Below are 21,708 nucleotides of genomic sequence, written 5' to 3'. Positions count from 1 at the left end.
TCTCTTCCATTTTCTATTTCACAAAATCCTTTTTGGCATTTTTTCACATGTTCTTTATACGTACTTATTAAGTATGCACATCTAATCTAGAGTCTGCCAGATAGTCTCGCTTTATTGAATTTATACGTCTATCAGCTGTACTGGGAACAATTAAAAATGTTTGTATTTTTTTATTTAGAGTTTTTTGAAGGTCCACTGCTTCATTCTGCAGTATTGCCCTGATGAAGGTGGCTGTTGAATAAGGTTCTTGGTCCACCGAAACACGCATCGGTAACACTTTGTGATAAAGAATCATTGATAGGCATTGCCACCAGTAAAGGACTATCATTGTGGCACAAAATCACAAAGCAACAGTTTGTGGTAAAGGATTGTAAATAGGCACAAAACTGTCAGAAGCAAAAGATTGTCACTTTGGCACAGAACGATAAGTAGAGGACTGCAATTAGATATGGGACAAAGTAATGTGGATCTTAATAGACATCAAGAGCTATAAAACGTTTTTGCATGAAAAAAAGTATATTCAACATGAATTTTTCAGTGATTGTCAAAATTAAGTTGATGTGATGTTGGTAATCTATACTCATTGCCTTAGCATATATTGTTTGTTTTGTTAATTATTGTGAGCATGTCTATTGTCATTGTTTATTTATTGCTTGTATTGGGATGCATGTTCTGTACACTGTCTTATACGAATGATACAGTGAGTGACTGTCTTAAGGGAAAATATTTAGATAAGAATATTGTTTTTGTAAATTTTTGTATAATAAATTCATATATATTAATTTACTATCTTAGAATACTAAGAGTCCTATTCAGTTTCCAGAATATATTATATGACAAGAATTGCTCGCAATTTGAACACGCTGAGTGTGTTTAGAGATGCTTGAGGGGACCACTCATCCTGAATTGTGAACTTCTTCATGGGTTGAGCACCTCTTGTGAGGGGTATATCTGGTGTGAAGGGCACCTGCAGTTGTGGGTCTAGAAATGATCTGCCCAGTAAAAGATTTGATTTGTTCCACTACCACAATTTATGCTAGGTTTTATCAATAGTAGAGCCTCCCAATTTGTTTGCTAATGATCATGGCCTGGATAAAGAAGATGCCATCATTAACAACAGATTTACCACTCTCACTAATGGCGCAATGTCTGGTAAAAAGGAAGCAATCTTTGTAATGCCAGGACACTCTAAGGCATGGGATAAGTTTTGTCCGTCACCAAACTGAGTGAAATGTTTCAATCTGCTGAGGATGCATGCAGTATTTATTATTATTGACTCTGCAGCTTAACTGATTTAGAGGGGACACTGTTGACAGTGCACTGGTATACCAGTCAATCAAAAAGATAATCACACACTTGATGAAAATGGAGATTAGCCACCATCCTAGCTAAACATCTGATGAATACTCATGGAGGTAAGGCGACATCAAAAGGTGCAACTTTGAATTGGTAAGGTATTGCACTTATCACATACCTCGAGTACTGGAGATGAACTTGGTGTATGCAATGTGGAAGTGGCCATCCTGGAGGTTGAGTGTAGGCATTTAGTCTCCTTGCTGAAGGAGAGGGACAACATTCTGAAGCATGGTCACCCAGAAGTGGATGGTAGTAATGTAGTGGTTGAGTAGCCACAAATCAAGGATGGGGCGGAGAGCAACATCCTTTTTGCAATGCATAAATACAGAGAGAGTGGTCCCCCTTGCTGCAGCTGTATGGGTACTGTTTTTAAAGCCGAAATATGCTGGTGGATAGCTTATTTGTGATGTCTTGGCAGATAATTGGAGCGCACTGCCTGAAATTCAACACAATATATTCTTGACAACTGCCACAGACTGGTGTTTTGTGGTCAGCTGGAATGTGCAGAATTTGTAGTTTGTAGTGCTGCTGTATAACAAAGCTGAAATGCAGATCTGCCAAAATGTAACAGGTAAAAAATTATTATTTATATATTAACTGTAACAAAGTCAGGAGACATCAATGTGTCTCTAGGCCAAACCTAAAAACAAAATAACGGAAAAAGGTTTTGTAAAGTGATCTGGATGTCTAAATGAAATGGAAAAGGGACTTTTGGAAGCACCAAGTGCTAAATCTTTTAGAAGACGCGATAAAGCAGCTGCTCTTACAAGGATGTCATTCAGTAACAGATTCGGATTTGTATGCAAATGGTCTTGAGGGACAAACATCCAAAACGAGACAGATTCCCTTCTTAATCTAAATAGGCTCACGGTGTTTTAAATAAACAAACGGCTGCATTCTTAACTTATTTTTCACATTTCATTAATTCACCTGAAGCCTTATCTCCACATACTACACAGAGTTCCACCGTTCTGTTGAAGTTCTGGTCTAAGCATGCGTTGTCTGTTAAAATCTGTAAAGAAAAACAAGTAGAATATTAATTAAATCAAAGCGTTGTGATGCATTCAAAGCAGTAGAGGAAAAGCAATGAGAAAATAGGTGAAGCAAAATTCTCACATGCCAATCAACACCAAACATCTTCATAAATAGTCTATGAAGAAACAAGAACCTAACACTTCACTTGAGAAAGCTTGACACAAAATGGCCTATCGTTAGACTTTTAACCATGAACGCAGACTGATCAAGAAAGTGTTTCCAAAGTCCTTTCAAACTTGCAGTCCATGTGAGATGCCATTTCTGATGAAGTTGGTGATATAAACTGTTGCACTACAGATCCAGAATCGCTGAGAAGTTCTGCCTAGTTTTAATTAAGCTTAATGATCACCAGAGCCACCAGAGGTACACATTGATGAATGTAGGCTCCAAAGAAAACCTTTTGTCAGTTATCCAATCAAAGTCAACAAGGGCATTGCTCATAACCTCACAGACAACAATTTTGGCCAGTTACTGATCATAGTAGAAAACCATCCCTTTCCAGAATTTATTTTGCCTAAAGTTTGTTCATTTGCCTCACCTAAATGTACGCTGGGATTGTCCTTTATCCTGATCTTGCTCATTACCCCAAAACACCATAGTGCAGGAATTAAAGTCTTGCAGAGTAGACTCTAGGTGCAGCACAAAGTTCCATACCTCTAGCAGTCATTCTCCATGTCCACATCGACCAAAGTACAAAGCGCATGCCCATTAGACTCTAGGTGCATGGCAAAAAGGTAGGGTTAACTACCACTGCTTCAAGAACTTACAGGGTACACTTGTGGTGTGCACCCAGATCCCCTGCTACAGAGCCACCAGGCACAACAGCTTCACCACGTCCCGTGAGATCTGGTGGCAAAGCATACCATTTTTCCATTTTACTCTTTGCTAAGTCATCCAAAGTGACTTTTTCTATTAAACAATTCTACCTATCAGATCAAATTCACAATTTCGTCATATCAATCTTTCAAAAGGTGGGGGGAGGGGTGAGGCATTTGCAATCCATCCACACAGGTGTGCATGTTGAGTTCTGTTCTATTGTCCACACATGATGGCAGCAAATTTGACCTTTCAGAACAAAATTCTAGGGCTCACAATTGCTGAAGGAGGTTCTTATCCCCGGGAGGACAGCTCAATTTGCATCAAACCTGAAAGTCAGCAAGAGTCTTGCTGATTCTGAAACAATCTTTTTATGAAAGGACAGACAAAAACCAGGCTGAAAGCTACTAAGCTTAAGTTGAAGATTCATCATGTCTGATATGCCCTAGTTAAACTGTTCACTTCAGAAGAGAGTATCCAGGATGCCTTTCAGATGCTCTTCTATGCTCTATATGGAGGTGAGGCGGTGATTACATTAATGATGGACAGCTTTGTTGTGCATGTTAATATGCAGACTTTAAATACAGGCAAGAGGAAAACCAAGGATGGTAACATTTTACTAGAAATATGGAACCCTATTGACAAGGGTGTGTAACTTCTTCTTGCAAAAGAGGGCAGTCGAGTCCTCTGTGAGAGACGCAAACTGAGGAAGCCATCAGATCTTCTAGTCATATACATCAAGTTTTTTGCTTAATGTTGATCTTCAAATACACAAATATTTTGGTGAATAGAAGATAATATGTCCTACAGAATAAACCTGGTGCATTTCATGTTTATGAAGCACAAGTAAACATTCAATAGGTTCTCCAGCCAGTTGAAATGTCAGAGAAGAAAGACCTCAATTGCTTGCCACTCTGGTAGTACAGCCCCTAGCCATTAAGATAAGAGACATTGAGGAGATCTAGGAGATGACTTCTGACATGGCACAACAGGAAAATCATGTATTTGCTGAAGAACCAAGATTAACACTTACAAGCCTAGTGGAGGCAAACTAAGCTGCTGTGAGTCTAGTTATATATGAGAAAATACAAGGTACAGAGTGAATATGGAGAAACACAAGATGCTGCAGATGGGATTACAGATGGGGGATAAGGAAAGGTTGGAGACAATATTCCCCCATTTCACTAGGAGAAAAATATAATATTTGGCGAGTTATATTATCCCCACACTTCCAGGATGTTTGTAAGGTGACCTATCTGACCGACTGTTTAGAGTGTGAAATAAAAGGCTATAGAATGTCAGGTTTTTCCTAACACACAACATTTAAATGACTAAGTCAACTGTACAAACGTTTCAAAATATATTTCAGTAGCTGCAAAAACTCATTTTATGTGTGATGAAAAAAATATTTTAATAGGATGAAAACAAATCAGAATACTTTACGTGTTGATGTGCAAAGGATATGTTTTCTGAAACCCAGTTTTCACAGATTGTTAATACACTATATAGTTTTATCAGTAAAGCTGCAAGTTAGTGGAATGGTTTTTGGACACTTCTGGAAATTTACAGTGTGTAGATGACAGTATGATACCACATCATGGTTTATTATTATATTTATTAAACGTTAGTGTATAAACAAACTGAGAAACACTCCTGCCCTGATAGCAATGCGATTAGTAAACTAAAAGCCAGTCAAGGGTCACGTGACCACTATATGTGGACTAGATTCTTGTGTTACAAGCAGCAAGCTTTAGTCTACCTAATCAAACAAAAAATATTTTTGTACTGCAGAAAAGCTGAACTCACATATTTGAAGGTGCAATCATATGTGAGAATGAAGAAAAAGGCGACTCTGTAAACTATTTGCCTAGGATCACAAAATTTGAGACCTGTTTATGGGTTAAGTAAATTACAGTTAGGACGAGGAAATTATTCAAGTTACTCGACCTGCAGGTCTAGTAAAAATTTTATGATTTTCTGGGGTCTGCAAAGGTACTATCTCTTGTTTATTTTCCAAATTGGGCAGAATTGCTGCCTCAAAGATGAATATTCTTCAGAGGCTATTGTGTCTATTTTAAGCTCTGCCAGGAGTAATCCCAAAACTGGATTTAGAATCTACCGCATGTGGCAGATTCTTTTGAGGAGGGTTGAAACCATGGATAACAGAGTCATGCATGCCCACAAAGATATAGGTATTTTAGGTGCAGAGAGTACAACAAGAATTTCAGTCCAAACAACTTAGGATAATTCTTGAATGTTTGTTGAGAGTAACTGAAAAGTATTGACCAGATATGCAATATACACTTGAGAAGAGCTCTGTGGAACTTAATATAGCTCCCTGCGAAATGAGGATCCACAGCACACTGTGGCATAACAATACAAATTTTACACCAGCACTCAAGGATGACACCTTTCTTAAGTGGAAGGAAGGGAAATACAAGAGCCAGACACATCTGTACAAGTGGGTGAAAAATTAAGACTTTTGAGTCTTGCAAAGAAAAATTGGCAGTACATGAGAAGGAAAGACCTTTATCTCCACGTGTGCCGCATGGCTCTGATGCAGCAGAATAAAGTAGCAGAGACTAGAGAGTTAACTTCATTCAAATCCACAAGAGATCTTGTATCCAATATATACAACCATGAGCAATGGCCATTCATGGATAGATCAGGGAAGGATATTCAATTTGAATACCAGCAGAAATTATCGAAAATCTCCAGAAACCAACCCATAGCATACAGAAATGGGATGTCTTAGAAGAAATTGTATTTCATTGGTACCTACCACCGCAAAAACGTAGGAAATTGCATCCTATGACGAATGGTAAGTGACAGTGCCATTTTGGAGGAGGGAGCAGTGGTTTGATAGATGATGAGATTAATTTCTGGTGGGTTTCCTCAGGACATGAGGATTCAGGAAGAGGTATTAAGCCACATAAAAAGGTTCAAGTCTACCCTGTTACAGAAGAGTCATTGAATGTACTGCTTCGCTCAACACCTTGACTCTTAGTAGGGTCATAAAACAGGACTAGGAATTACTGACACATGGGTTGCTGACAGCCACGCAAACAATTGTGGTTCACTGTAAAAAGGCTCCTGACAGACACACAAACAAATGTGGTTCACTGGAAAAAAGATTACCTCTCGACCCGTGAGGGAATGGTCTAGGCGGCTGCAGTAGATCATGGCTATGGAAATCTTGCCCCGTGATCAACAAAATGACAGAGACAAATATGAATAGACCTGGAGGCCACTGACTGACCACCCGAGATAAGATGACGAGGGAATATAGGCATTTCAATTATGCTCAAGTGAGACAACTCTGGCATGGATGGGAAGGAGATTTAGGGTAGAAGATACAGAGTACTTTCTTTAGCCTTGCATTGTCCTCGACAGCAATTTCGATATATTGGTTGCTGCTTGTATGTTAAAAATCAAGCAAACTTAGCAGAAAAAAAGGGAAACATCCTTTTTTACAACTTTTTTTTCCCGAACGTTGTGGTTAACGAAAGCGCAACAACGCTTTTTTTTTAACCACGACTCCGTTTTTTTTGTGCCTTAACTACGTATGTTCTGAACAACGAACATGCGTGGTTAAAGTACAAAGAAGGGAGTTGGCGAAGGTAAGTGGTGGGTTTAGGTTTTGAGGAGGGGAGGGGAGGGGGTGGGGGGTTTTAGATTTTGGGGTGGGGTTGGGGGGGGTGGGGTGTTTTGGGGAGGGGCGGGGGGTCAGGGGGTTTTAGGGTGGGGTTGGGGGGGATTGGGGCGTTTTGGGTTTTGGGGATGGGGTCAGGGGGTTTTAGGTTTTGGGGTGGAGTTGGGGGGGTGGGGCGTTTTGGGGAGTGGATGGGGGTTTTAGGTTTTGGGGTGGGGTTGGGGGTGGGGCGTTTTTGGTTTTGGGGAGGGGCTGGGGGGTCAGGGGGTTTTAGGTTTTGGGGTGGGGCTGGTGGGATGGGGCGTTTTTGGTTTTGGGGAGGGGGTGGGGGGTCAGGGGGTTTTAGGTTGGGGTGTTTTTGGTTTTGGAGAAGGTGTGGGGCGTTTTTGGTTTTGGGGTGGGGTTGGGGGGGTGGGGTGAGGGATATAGGGTGAATGGTGCCTATTACTAATGCTTTTATTAGGAATGCCTTTACAACAAAATATCGTTGTTAAGGCATTTGTGGTAAAATCATTAGTAGTAGCAACGAGGTCGGTGTTCTGACCTCATTGTTAAGGCAGTAGTTGTTTTTGAAGTCGCTTCGTCGTACAATAGAAAAAAAAGATTCTTTATTGGGATGAGCAGTTTTGTTCTTTCCCTCATAATTTTTTCTCCCAGGAAAAAAGGCATTTTTCACATCTGAGGAAAGTACCTTCTTCCTATCTCAGAAATTGGAGTGTGGCCACCATATGGAACCACCACTTAGTTTCCACAGGTTTTGTGAACCAGGAAAGCTTGGAATAAACTGAACAGCAGACAGAACTAAAATGTCAGTCCCTTATATTTGCTTCCAGATTGAAATTTCAATCCGAACACGTGGTACAAAATTGTCTTGCACCTTTTCCAGTCATCATTCTGAAAATCTACCGGAATCTGAATAGAAAACACAAAGTTTCACAGAACTCCTAAATTCCTCCCTGTGACCAATCTGCATATTATTTCAGATGAGCCAAGGGGGGTGGGGTAAAGGGCTCAGGGCTCTGGGAAAATCCAAAAAGCTGAATTTCTCATTGGAATTTCAAATCCCTAAGTCTGGACCAGAGAAACTGCCCGGTCAATCTCAGATGTTCAATATGTTTGGTGCAACAACTCACAAACAGATGCCTTCTGTTCAACCATACTTCTCTACTATTCTGCACAAAACCAAGTACACAAAGTCATGGGATCTGGGAAAAGAACTTAGGGATGAATAATGATGTGCCAATTCTCTCACCTTCTACCAAACCAAGATTCCCTTCTGCCCAAAAGAAACATAACTTGAAGTCTAACCCTACTTTAGTATCAGTATGTACTGAATGCAGGGCACTGCTTAGGGCCAATTAGTACTGGGACTGCATGAAGTCACATAAGAACACAAAAAAACAAATATTGGGGAATGCTCATGTCTTTGGCTCCTTATGACCAATCAGCATGTTACTTTCCAAAAACAAAATATGTTCACCTAAGTTGGAAAGTTATACACACATTATTAGGGGAAGATGCAGTGGCTCTATGGAAGCCAAACCTTTACACTAGCATAATGGGATGGGGCAGGGCATGTGAAGTAGACTGTGTGTTAAATTGAGTTTTCTAGTGTGAAGAAGAGGTACAAAGGTAACAAATGCACATGCAAAAACTTTTCAAGGAGGAACTGGAATAATTAGGACTAGCAGGAAAAAGCTGCACAACACTGGGTTGGGGTGAAATGTATCTTTCGCTACCTTATGGTACACAAGGTATATGGCAATGCTAACAGCCCACATGTGGTACCCCTCAGGCCCTGTTAGAGTAATTATTGAACTCAGGTATTAATACGTTAGTATGGTGTAAATGTATTTCTGGATGCATAGGCATGATTGCTAGTCAGGATTAAATATATTTGCAATAAATTCCTTAGCTATATTTATTTTAGAATAACAACCCAACTCCAAGGGAGCAAAAATGCTCATCTTTCTGTGGTTTGACTGGACGAAAGATCTCGTACATTTTGGCAACTTCCCCAAGACTTACTAGTGCCATTCTGGACTCTGATAGTAAAAACTATGCCTAGTTCTAACTCACTGCTTTGCTATAACAAATTAACATGGGACAGTTGTGTTACTGCTCTTGGGTTCTCAGTTGTCCACTACGTGGACGGCATCCCGTATCGGCAGAGTGCTCTTCCACCTGAACTCTGACACCAGCCAGATGGCATCTAAAAGCCTTTTGGTCCTCTTTCAGAAGAAGATAGGGCACAGTAACCACATTTAGAAAATTTCCAATTTTAACAGGCTTGTTTTCTTTCATTTCTAGTGACTGGACCCTAGGCGGAATATCCTCATTGATATGTAAATAAATACTAAGTGGAAATGATATCATAATTTTTTCACAATTAATCAGTAAGGGTCACCGGTAGGTTTATACTTTCAAAACACATAAAAGAACAGCAATGATATGATTATTGCTTGAATGTGAAAAAAGGAAACCGAGAAAAAGGCCTATTGTTTCATCTCTGATCAACCAAGAACTAAGACTGATGAGTTATTACAGGAGGGAACCTATCAGGCTACTCACTTAATCTATCTCTTGTGGTGGTTAAAAACTGAAACCGAATGCCATTGGTGTTTCACTGATAAGGTCTTAGAAGGCAGTCCGGTCTGAGAGTTAGCAATCTGCATCAATTCATGTTAACAGGAGTGAGACTAAACGTATGAGACACAACAGGAAAAGAAAAATGGTCTCATAAATGTTCCCTTCATCATACAGTCCACTGCTGTGGACCCAGAATTTTGTCTGAGGATGGATAGCAATGCATTTAACAAATCAGAGAGAAGCAATGTAGGGAACTTGGTTTTTGTTGCAGTACCTTCCCCCTCCTGCCCCCCCCCCCAATTTTGCCTGGTATTTGATGCAGCTTTGACAGAAGTGCACTGGGTCCCTGTCAACCAGGTCCCCAGTGCCAGTGTTCCTTCTCCCTAAACTGTACAATTATTCCCCCAACTGGCAAATCCTTTAGCACCCTCTGTAAGTCCCTAGCAAATTGTACCCCTGGTACCTAGAGCGTGAGGTGCTAAAGAGGGTCCCAAAGGGTTGCAGCACAAATTGTGTCATTCTAAGGGACCCCTCACCAAGCACATGATAGGCTGCCATTGCAGGCTGCATGTCTTGGTGCAGACAAAAGTGAAAACACGACACGGCACACAGCCTGTGCATCATGTCCCCTAATACTGCATGCAATATATGTAAGTCACCCCTACAGCAGGCCTGACAGCCCTAAGACAGTGTGCATTATATTACATGTGAGGATATATCTGCAATAGCAGCTTTGCCCCGGCTATGTCTTTATCAATTCTGAGACATAGTAAGTGGCCTGGGAAGTAATTTTAAATGCATGTGCTGGATACTGGTCAATACGAGTTCCCCAGCTACAGATTGGCTTCGCTGATATATGGATGGTTGGTATCAAACATCTCATACTGGTGAACCCACAGGGATGCCAATTTTGGATTTACCAATACATGCACTCAAAGGGCACCTTAGAGGTGCCCCGTGAAAACCATAAGACATGGTTCTGGCCCTCTAGAGTGAGAGACTTCTGCTCTCAGGATGCCCAGAACAAAAGCCGGTCCGGGAAGAGGGTGTAACACCCCATCCCACAGGATGACCTGCTGATTAGTCTTCGTAAGGCAGCAAGCCTTAAAGGACTGCCACCTTTAAAATATGAGTCAGGCTTCACTCTCAGGAGAGGTAGCTACAGCCCTTCCCCCCCCCCCCCCAGCCATAGCCCACTTGGCACCTGGGTAGGTGGGAAATTTTGCTAGTCAGGTAGGTAGGCCAATTCCAGGATAGGAATCTAGGGTGGGCTACTATGAGGTGAACACAAAATTTCGGAGGTAGCCATCTTTGTGATGGCATACCTATGAATTCTGGGACAGGGTTATGTCCACACCCCACAAGAAGTGGCCACATGGGGGCATAGTGACCCCAAGTGTTAGTAGTCCATTGGCCAGTACCCTACACACCCATAATGCCCCTAAATTCAGTATTTAAGGAAGACCCTGGCACCAGAGAAGCAGGATCGAATGACCTACGAAAACCAAGGACAATGAAGAGCTGTGAAAGCAATGGAGGAGAAAAGAAGCAGCTGATCTGGTACCAACCCTGCCGGCCTGTCTGCATCCCTCATCGAAATCTGCACCTAAGTCGACTCATCCTGCAGCTGTGACTCCAGAAAACCTGGGAGGACTGCCTGCCTTCGAAAAAAACCAGACTCAAGATCTCCAGTCAACAGTGGACCTGTTCTCCAGCAAACTCTACAAAAAATCCTTTGGAAGCGTTAAACCCCAACACCTGAAGTCACCACTGCACCTGACATCTCTGACTCAAGTTGAAGTGGACCATGGGTGCCAACAACGTTTCTTTTATGGATTCACATTCTGTGCATTACTTCACTTTCTAGTGTTTGGATTTGACTAGTCATTTTTTACCACTATTTGGGCATCAACTGTCTATCTTGTCTTGCCACACCTCTTCAACTGGGTTGAAGCGAGTGTGTTCAAGAACAGATGCATTAAGACCTTCTGTACTACCGAAGCTTCTCTGTTAAGTTGAATGCCTAGACAATCATCTTGAGTGAACGTGTGGACCACATGGCTGCCATGTGAATGTAATTTGTGGATGCGCTGTCTAAGAAGACTAAAGTGGCTCACTTTTTTTTCCTGGTGATATGAGCTATTGGTCTTTCTTTTAGTGGTACCCCCAACTAGTATGTAGCAAGTTTGGATAGTCTGTTGCTATGGTTTTTGTCTTTGATTGGCAAGCCTATGTGAATGAGACAAGGCCTTTGGTTCCCTTTTTTTATTCTGCTTTGTCTCTTGTCAAGAATACATCATTGCTCTCTTGGAACCCGGTATGTATAGGGCTTTTTCTGCAAATACTCTACTCTCTTTGAAAAAATCCGACAACTATGCTTTTTGATTAAAATGAAAATAGGATATAAACTTAGGTCAGAAGTGTGGATTCGGGCTCATGTCCTCCCTCGTCTTGTGTACGTACAGTAGTTGTACTGTGAGTGCTTGAGATTCACCATCTCAGTGCATTGCTGTGACTGCAACCAGGAATGAAGTTTTTAAAGTTAGGAATCTTAGTTCAGGTTTAAGCAATGGCTTAAAGGGTGCCTTCATTAGCTAGGTCACACCCAAGTTAAGGTTTCACAATGTAGTGTATGCAGCCTTTGGTGGTGCAATACCTTTTACTTCTTCCAGGAACAACTTATTAGCTGGAGTGGTTGAGCCTCATATATTTGCAAAAACTGTTCCAAGGTGTACCTTGATGAACGTGTACAAAAGCTTCTCGGCTCCCCCTGCCCTGGTCAGAGGTGCCGGAAGAGAAGAGCCCCCTCCGGCACGCTCCCGCCGAGGGGAGCTGGGGTTCCCTCATAGCCCTGGCTCTTCCTCGTCCAGGCCGTCCTCGGCTGCCTGAAGCCCGGGCATGCCGGGGAGTGGTCGTAGCCCAGGGAGGCAGTTCGATTTGGTTTCCCTACCAGGGTCATGCTGGGTGAGCGTTGGTTCAGTCTCAGGAGGAGCTTTCAGTCTTGCCGCTCCCAGAGGTGCCGGATCTGGAGGGGGGGAGGGGTGGGTTTGGAGGGGGCATGCCCCTGCCCACTCTCTCCTGCATAAGAGGGTTAGGTCCTCCCAGCTGGAGGAGCCCACCCCGCACTGGGTCCTCTCCCAAGCACCCCGGCGGCCGCAGACCGCTCTGCCGGCCAGGGTTCACCAGGGGAGGGCTGGTCCCTGTGCCTACCGGTGTTCTGTTCTTGGAGGTGGCTGAGGGCTTCGGGCTGGCGCAGTTGGTCACTTGGCCCGCTCCACTGTTAATATCCTTCCGCTGGTTCACCTACGGAACCCTTGTTACGACTTCTACTTCCTCTAGATAGCCAAGTTTGATTGTCTTCTCTGTGCTCCGCCAGGGCCGTTGCCGACCCCAGCAGGGCCAATCCAAAGACCTCACTAAACCATCGAACCATTAGTAGCAATGGGTGGTGTGTACAAAGGGCAGGGACTTCATCAAGGCAAGCGTATGTCCAGCACTTACTGGGAATTCCTCGTTCATGGGAAATAATTGCAATCCCCATCACGAACGGGGTTCAGCGGATTACCCAGACCTGCTGGCGAAGGGTAGGCAGACGCAAATCCATTCAGTGTAGCGCGTGTGCAGCTCCGGACATCTAGGGGCATCACAGATCTGTGTGGCTGAACGAGACATTATGATTGTGTCTCTTGCAGTTCTATACAATATTCATACATTTAAACTCACTTGTTAGAGGTGATCTTTCTCTGCTTGTGGAGAAAAAACCTGCAATTTGCCCCTACCTGTGTTTGTTGTAGAAGTGCTTACTCTTTACAGTCACTTGTTAGTTGTTGTGGACTCTGGTGGATGGCTTTTACCTCATGTTATTTCTTGAAAGGGCTACCTCTTGTACTGGTAAGAGGTGGCCAATTCCTTGGCGGTGGGTGGATTGTGGAGCTTGTGTTTACAGTGTAGTGGTCTGGAACATCCTGCTGCCAGAAGGTCTCCTGGAAAGAATCATGCCTTCTAAATTTCCCCCTCAATGATAGGACCCCCACCGTATATGGTATGCTGATTTACTTTTTCATTTCCTGTAAGGACTCATACACAGATGAGCCCAACAGGTTCTTCCTGGTAAAGGGCATTTTGATGATGAAGACCTGGAGCTGCTGTTTTAACCCTCAGACAATTAGCCAAGCATATCTTCCAAGTGTGCTTCCTGTACACATCTGTTTGCTGTGTCATCAGCATCCAGGGCAGATTTTAGTCATGGCATGGCAATGATTTTTCCTTCCTGTTTTAAACTGGTCAAGAAGAGGTGGTAGCAGTGGGGTTGGGGCCAGAGGGGTTGCATCAGTTCCTTCATTTCGTCCTACTTCTGACCTAGTACCTATTCAGAAGGGCATTGAAGTTTGCTATTCTGCACTGTGGCAGCTGACCTGTCCTTTTTCCTGCTCACTTTGTGTATTATTTTGCTCCATTCAGCTGGTGGCGGTACAGTGAAGGAGGCAGAACTGACCCTTTTCCTAGTTGTCGATAAGATTAACAGGGTCCTGTTTCAAGGCTTTATATTTGTATACTTTTTCTCCATCCTGGGTGGGATAGGCTTGAAGGATGCACGTTCCTCCAAGGCCTCCTTCCTATGATGCAAAGCAATCTGGAAAAGAACTGTCATTTCTTTTGTGGAGAAAATAGTCTCTAAAAGAAATCTTTTGCCTTTCTACTTCTCTGCTTCTACACCCCATAATTATCAGCTGCTCTCTTGATAGCAGCATTACAGAGCTACAGGACATCAGACTGTGAAGGTCTTGATTGGATGGAGTTGAAACGTTTCTCTGGCACTATTGCTAAATAAAGCCACATATCCTGTGTGTGCGCCGAATCGTCATATTGATCATCTTCCTCATAAAACCTAACTTGCTCTTCTTCCCGTAGCTCTGGTGTTAGAGGGAGCTTTAGCTCTGCCTGACCTTTTGTCTCAGTTTTCTTTCCCAGATGGCTTCTAGAAGATGTGGAGCACTTGAGAGAGTCATCAAAGCTTTTCTGTTTACGTAGCAGCGTTGCCATTTTGGCTTCATGCCTGCAATTCTTTCTTTTAAGCACAACCTGTTTGGCGCTGGTAGGCAGATTCATCCTCTGTTTCAGAATAGAAAGGGTTTTTCTTTCTCCTTTTCCTTCTCTCAATCTGCTTTTCGAATCAGCATGTGAAGGTCTGGTCTTCGTACTGTGAGGTTCCTTATTTATTGTTTTCCCTTCAAATGCCTTTGTACTTCAATGTCTAGGATGGCTTTGGAGTCCGAGTCGAACTTTATGCTTGGCCATTATGCAGTCTTGTGGTCTCATCGGTGTGGGTTTTTAATAGTGCTTCTAACGTGGTCCTTTTCAGAACCATGATTTCTTAACGCTCGACATCTGATCTCATTTAACCTTCTCTGTATCTTAGATGATTTCCTCCTCACAGGAGTGTCCTAGGTCGTTAAGGGACTGTGTGGATTGCATCATGACATATTACACTTCTCTATTACTTGCAAGTTCTCAGCAGGAATTCAACATGCGCTTTACAACCTCTGACTCCTTGTCCTTTGGGAGGCACAAATTGCACACTTGACACTGCCTGTCATTCTGTGGTAAGCCATTACTGTAGTTAGAAGAAGATGTAAAACGGGTGTTTTCCACCATTTTAATTCGGATACCAAGTGGAGACTTCGAGAATGAACAGATGGTCGGTGGTAAACTTTGCTAACCATATGGTCGAAGTCCAACAGAAAAAACCTCGGGGTTGTCCTCGGAGACTTGTCCCTCTCTTCAGTGTTTCTGTTCATCAACGATAGCCATCTGTTTCTGTTTTTTTTCGGCACCTTCCTAACATTCCCCAGTGACTTCGACAGGATTTGTGGAACCTTGCTTCATAAACAAACTCCAGGAAAAACAATCTAAAGGTGTGACCATGCACATAGGCTTCAGGGGCGTAGGTCTGACATCATGGGAGAAATGAAACACCCACCTACTGGTAGACGGTAGAAAGATAAGAACTTTCTAGACCCAACCAGATGGCGGAATAAAGATTACATTGAAAAATCGAATGTGTTTCTCACTCAATGCAAATTGCATGCTTCTGTGTATTGTATTGTAATTGTATTGTAATCGTATTTATATAGCGCTTACTACCCCTGACGAGGCGTTGAAGTGCATTACGATGAGTAGCACGCTACTCTGGAACCCAACAAGAATTAGTGATGGATTAGTATCGTTAAATAATGAGTACAGTTTTAGTATTATTATGAGTTAATTTGAGCCCCGGATATGAGAGTTTGTTAGTTAGATTGACTGGAGTAATGGAGGGGTGGAGGAGGAAAGAAATCCAGAAGTGTTAATTTGGAGTATATCCTTCATTTACTCAACCCAAAGGCTTGGGATGAGTAAAGGGGGGCAGAGGGGGGAAAAGTATGTGGAAGGCTTAGGGAGAGCATAGTAGCAGGGTGAGATAAATGCAGGAGAATTTAGTAGGGTTGTGTGGGAGGTCACAGTAGTAGAGCGAGGTTTGGTGAGTTAGATGTGGAAGCGGAGGGAAGAGCTTAGGCAGAGTTATTTAGGAGATGAAAGTAGTAGAAGGGATTTGGGATGAGTCAGAGTGAGAATGGAGGATAGTTTGATAGAGACATGACATATGATGAAGAGTAGATAAGTGTGATAAGATGAGAGCAGGAATTCATAGATATCTAGTATAACAACCCACCCAGGAGCCATGCAATGATCCACGAACATGCCAAGCACAGAAACAACATATACACATACATACATATATATATATATATATATATATATACATACATACATATATATATATATACATACATACATACATGTATATATATATACACACACACACACACACACACGAATACACACACATATGCACATACAATACATAATTAGAACCATGGGTAAAAAATATTTAGTCAAACAGGTTTAAAGAGTGTGTGTGTTTTATTGTTATGACATAGTAGCAATACATATTTTCTAAAGAAACTATACATAAATAGAAATATACACATAATCTGAAAAAATATTTATCAACATAGGCATATGCAGTTCATAGTTGTTTGAATATGGTGGTTATGGAGGAAAGAGCCAACTCTTGAGTAGTTTTCTGAAGACAAGAAAGTTATCTGTGGCTCTTATAGTTGGGGGTAATGAATTCCATAGTTTGGCTGCTTGGACGGAGAAGGATGTACCACCTATAGCCTTCTTCTTGTGTGGTGGTGTTCTAAGGCGGGGTGCCAATCTTGAGCAGAGGGTTCTTTGTTGGATGTATTTGGTAATTTTATTTCTGATAAAAAGCGGTCCTGTTCCATGTATAGCTTTGTGGGTGATACAAAGCAGCTTGAAAGTGCATCTTCTGGCAACGGGTAACCAGTGTAGTGCTCTCAAGGCAGGGGAGATGTGGGCTTGCGGCTTTAGATGTAATAGTAGCCTGGCTGAGGAATTCTGGATACGTTGTAGTTTTTTCATAACAGATAGAGATGATCCATGGTAGAGGCTATTGGCATAATCCAGTTTGGATAGTATAAGCGAGATAGTAGCTTGCACCTTGCGTGGAAATCCGAGGTGGGGGAAGATGCGTCGTAAAGTCTTCAAGGTGATGAAGCTTGTGCGTGCTAATTTGTCTACTTGGGCATTCATAGTTAACTTGGAATCCATGGTGATTCCTAGGTTTTTAACTTCCTTGAATAATTGAGGAGGTGGTCCGAGATCGTCAGGCCAGACGCACAGAGGGTCATAATTTTTCCAGTCACTACATATGAGTATTTCTGTTTTGGAGGTATTTAGTTTGAGATGGCTCCAGGTCATCCACTGATCAACGGTTCTGAGGCAACTGAAGATTTGTGAGTTTTCAATGTTTTTGGGGCATTCTAATTTAAGTAGTATTTGTGTGTCATCTGCATAGTTGTAGCATGTGAGATGGAAATCATTGATCAGTTCTGGTAAAGATATCCTGTAGATGTTGAAAAGCAAAGGTGAGATGATTGACCCTTGGGGGACCCCTGCTTTTGTGAGGTAGGGTTCAGACGAGAAGGGGGGCGAGTGGATGATATTCGATCTTTTTTGAAGATAGGAAGTAATCCAGTCGACAGCAATCCCTTGTATGCCGGCTTTGTGGAGTCTTTGAGTTAGGGTGTCATGGTCACCCGTATCAAAGGCAGCTGAGAGGTCCAAGAGAAGTAGTGCAGCAACTCCATTGCGGTCGACTGTGTTTTTAAGATCGTCCCAGACTGCCATGAGTGCCGATTCAGTGCTTCTTCCTGAGCGGAATCCAGTTTGGAAGTCTGAAAGTATAGAAATGTCTTCAATGAATTGTGACATCTGGGCAAATGCTGCTCTTTCTATCAATTTGCCCAGGAAAGGTCCATTTGTGATTGGTCTGTTGTTGTTGGGGTCTTGCGGGTCTAGGTTTGTTTTCTTTAATAAAGGTCGTATGTATGCCATTTTCAGGTCTACAGGAAAAGTTCCTGAAGTTAAAGAGTTGTTGATGATTCTTCTTACAGGTGTGGCAGCAGAAGTAGATAGAAGAATGTTCTTGAAGATTTGTTGGTGGGCAAGGGTCAGAAGGGCAACCAGAAGGTCTGCTTGCTTTGACCAAATCCATAAATTCATCCTGGGATATTTGTTTGAAGGACTGTAGAGGTTGGGTTGGTTTATTCTTAAAGGGTATTTTAGGAAAGGGGTTGGTGCTGATGGTTTCCTTCTGTTTTAAAAAGGAGTCCAATGTGTCTGCCTTGGTTGTGTAGTGAGTTGCCAATTTGTTTGTGAAATCTTGAGTAGTGGGATGACTTCCTTCCATGCCAGTCAACAGCTAATTTAACTTCAGAGACTACAGTGGCTTTTGTTTTGTTCCTTTTGTATGGAGATGTAATGGCCTGGAAGATTCCTTTGGTATCAGAAGATAGTTGTTTTCCTGATGATGTTGCCCTATTTGTAGCTGAACTGGTGCATATTTTTTAGGTTGAGCATAAGCATCCGGCGCCTTGTATACTTTTAGCATACTCCTGTGGGCTTAAAGCCGTTTCATTCTTTGTTTCAGTGTAATTTAGTAAGCGCTGTAAAATATAATTACAATTTAAAAATGCTTGCTTGCTTGTGGTCCATCATGCCTCTTTGTCCCTCTTTTTCCTCTTTGGAAGCAGGGACTAACTATTGCATAGTTACACTTAGTCGTGTTGAACTGTTCTTTCAGGGAACTTTTGTTTTTATTGGTTTCCTGCTCGTGTTTAGCAAAGCTTCCCTTTTCATTTGCAGAGCATTCTTGCTCTTAGCTAACGTGACCATGTTGTGCCGTTACATTTCACATGCTTTACTTAATCTAACATTCTCTAAGAGTGTTTGCTTTTTCCAGGATGTTGCTACTTTTTGTTTTCAGCCATCATATTACTCTGGTCTCCCCTCCCTCATAACCTGAATGCACAGCGTAAAACTTTTCACAAAACATGTGCTGCACTTCATTTTTCAGCACAGCGTCTGACAGTCATTGGGGGTGTGTGGAATTCAAGACTGCAGGGTGCAGTACGTTATATAGCCAAAAGAGGTCCCAATGGACACCTAGAGACAGCCAGTGATACTGCACCCTTTACCCGCTTCGTGCATATTAGAACAGTAAATGTTGCGGTTTTTTTTTCAGCCAGCATATTTTAAGTGTAAAAGGGTTAACGCAACCATGTTCTTCATGATTACATTTCACATGCTTTACTTAATATTGTTGTTTTGTTTGGTCCATGCTATTTCAAAGTGTTCCCACTCTAATTAACGATCTCCGTTAACAGATGTCTCAAATGTGGCATAGCGCTAAAGCTGCTCCTTTTGTAACTGGGGAATAAGGTCCGAATATCGGCGTCGGTTCATAATCCAGTCATTCCGGGCTATTCACTTAATCTCCCCGAGCCCCCTAAAAAATTAATCTGCACTTGTTTATTATAATTGGTGCTCTCGTAAAGCGCTTGAATGCCTACTGGTTGAGTTTTCACTACATAAAACTACAAAATAACTGCACTGATTTTGGAGAAGATTTTAAGCCATAAATCGTCCAACACCAACAATTCACAATGATGCCAAGCTTGAAGTTGCTTTAAAATGCATACCCTTTCATCGTTTGTGGCATGGAAAGGTGCTTCCAGTCAGTTATGGTGTGGTGTCTGTTGAATTTCACCAGGAATTTTTACACAGGCAAAAACACGACCACACGCTCTCCCTCTCTGTTTGGAAAGACTTCAAAAATGTTGGTCATTTCACAAAGTAATGTGCTTTATCCCACTTACTACACCTACAAATCCACATTACTCCCTCTTTCTGCTGCCTCTTAAGCTCCTACTTACCATATAAGGAAAATGTTACTTACCCAGTAGACATCTGTTATTGGCATTTAGCGCTCGAGATTCACATGTTTTGCATTAGTCCAACATCTAGTGTTGGGCTCGGAGTGTTAAAAGTTGTTTTTCTAAGAATCTTTTAGAGTCATCAGATTGAGTGACTCCTCCTCTCGGCGATAGAGCGCATGGTCATCGAATCCACTGTTTTCCCGCAGGCAGGTGAGGTAAGGAGTGTATATCTACAGATAGATAGTAAATAAGAAAGGATGCCCATGCATTGTAAATACATATGTACAATATTTTTGTACTAAAATTACTACACGCCTCCGGGGAGAAGGGATGGCGCATGTGAAGCTACAGCACTAGATGCTACGAACAGATGTCTACTGGGTAAATAACATTTTCCATTTGATGGCATGTGTGGCTGTAGGCACACATGCTTTGCACAGACTGTAAAGCAGTCCCCTTCAACTAAGTGTTGGCTAGCCTGTAGGAGTTGGAGTAGCTTGAAAAAGTGATCTGAGGACTGTTTGGCCAACATTTGCCTAATGACGAGCTAAAACATCTACACAACAATGTTTGGTGAATGTGTGTGGTGTAGACCAAGTAGCAGCTTTGCAAATATCTGCTATTGGAATGTTTCCTAAAAAAGGCAATAGAAGCACCTTTTTTTCCTGGTAGAGTGTGCTTTAGGAGCTGTTGGTAATTTTCTTTTAGCTTGAGTTATAAAGTTGGAATAAACTCTAGCTATTCAATTTTTTGAAATTGGATTAACCTTGTGAGGCATTGAAAAAGCTACAAAAAGTTGTTTAGATGTTCTAAAAGTTTTAGTCCTTTCAATGCAATACATAAGAGCTTGTTTAACATCTAGTGTGTGCAGAGCTCTTTTAGCGATAGTCTGGCTGTGGTAAGAAAACTGGTAACGCAACTGATTGGCTAATGTGAAATGGAGAAACTACTTTAGGAAGAAATATAGGGTTTGTCCCAAGGACTACTCTATTTCTATGTACTTGGGAAAAAGGTTCCTCTAAAGTGAAAGCTTGTATTTCACGTACACGTCGTAGAGAAGTGATAGCTACCAAAAGGCAACTTTCCATGAAATAAAATGCAAAGAACAAGAGTGCATGGGTTCAAATGGTGGACCCATAATTCTAGTAAGGACCATGTTAAGGTTCCATACTGGAGGTTGAGGGACCCTGGGTGGAATAACTCTCTTAAGTCCATCCATGAATGCCTTAATTACAGGAATTCTGAACAAAGAAATAGGTTGTCTAATTTGGAGGTAAGCAACTATAGCTGCTAAATGAAGTCTAATAGCTGAATATGCTACATTTGCGTTTTGTAAATGTAGTAGACAAACAATGTCTTGTACTGATGCTTTGAGTGGATAAATATGTTTAAGTTGATAGTAGCATACAAAATGTTTCCATTTTGCAGCATAACATGGTCTAGTTGTAGGAATACGTGCCTCCCTAAGATTATCCATACACTCAGATGGAAGTTGTAAATATCTAAACTCTATGACTTCAGGAGCCATATCACAAGATTGAGTGTTTTGCGGTCTGGATGTCTGATTTGACCTTGCTTTTAAGTCAAAAGGTCTGGTCTGTTGGGAAGTTTGTGATGGGGGACCACAGACAGATCTAGTAGTGTTGTGTACCAAGGTTGTCGTGCCCATGTGGGAGCTACAGGAATCATGGCAAGTGATGTTTGTCTCAGTTTGCAAACCAGAAATAGAATGAGTGGGAGAGGCGGAAAAGCGTAAGGAAATATCCCTGACAAATTCAATCCATAGAGCACTGCCCTTGGACTGAGGGTGTGGGTATATGGACACAATGTTTTGGTATTTTGAATTTTCTACGGTGTCAAAGAGATGTATTTCTGGTAGTACTTGTGGGTAAAGTTCCCATCCGTGGACTTGTT

General features: G+C 42.0%; 1 protein-coding gene across 4 annotated transcripts in view; it reads right to left on the bottom strand.

The window, feature by feature from the left end:
* The window catches only part of NR2C1 (nuclear receptor subfamily 2 group C member 1), a 338,385-nt gene that overhangs the window by 202,738 nt on the left and 113,939 nt on the right, over positions 1-21,708 (bottom strand). For all 4 annotated transcript variants that reach the window (XM_069229104.1, XM_069229106.1, XM_069229105.1 and 1 more), the window contains one exon: positions 2,287-2,368. In XM_069229104.1, the coding sequence (XP_069085205.1) occupies positions 2,287-2,368 (82 nt within the window). The remainder of the gene's footprint in view (positions 1-2,286; positions 2,369-21,708) is intronic.

This window comes from Pleurodeles waltl, chromosome 4_1, assembly GCF_031143425.1.
Source record: "Pleurodeles waltl isolate 20211129_DDA chromosome 4_1, aPleWal1.hap1.20221129, whole genome shotgun sequence".
NCBI lineage: Eukaryota > Metazoa > Chordata > Amphibia > Caudata > Salamandridae > Pleurodeles > Pleurodeles waltl.
This window is presented reverse-complemented; position numbering and strand designations above follow the sequence as displayed.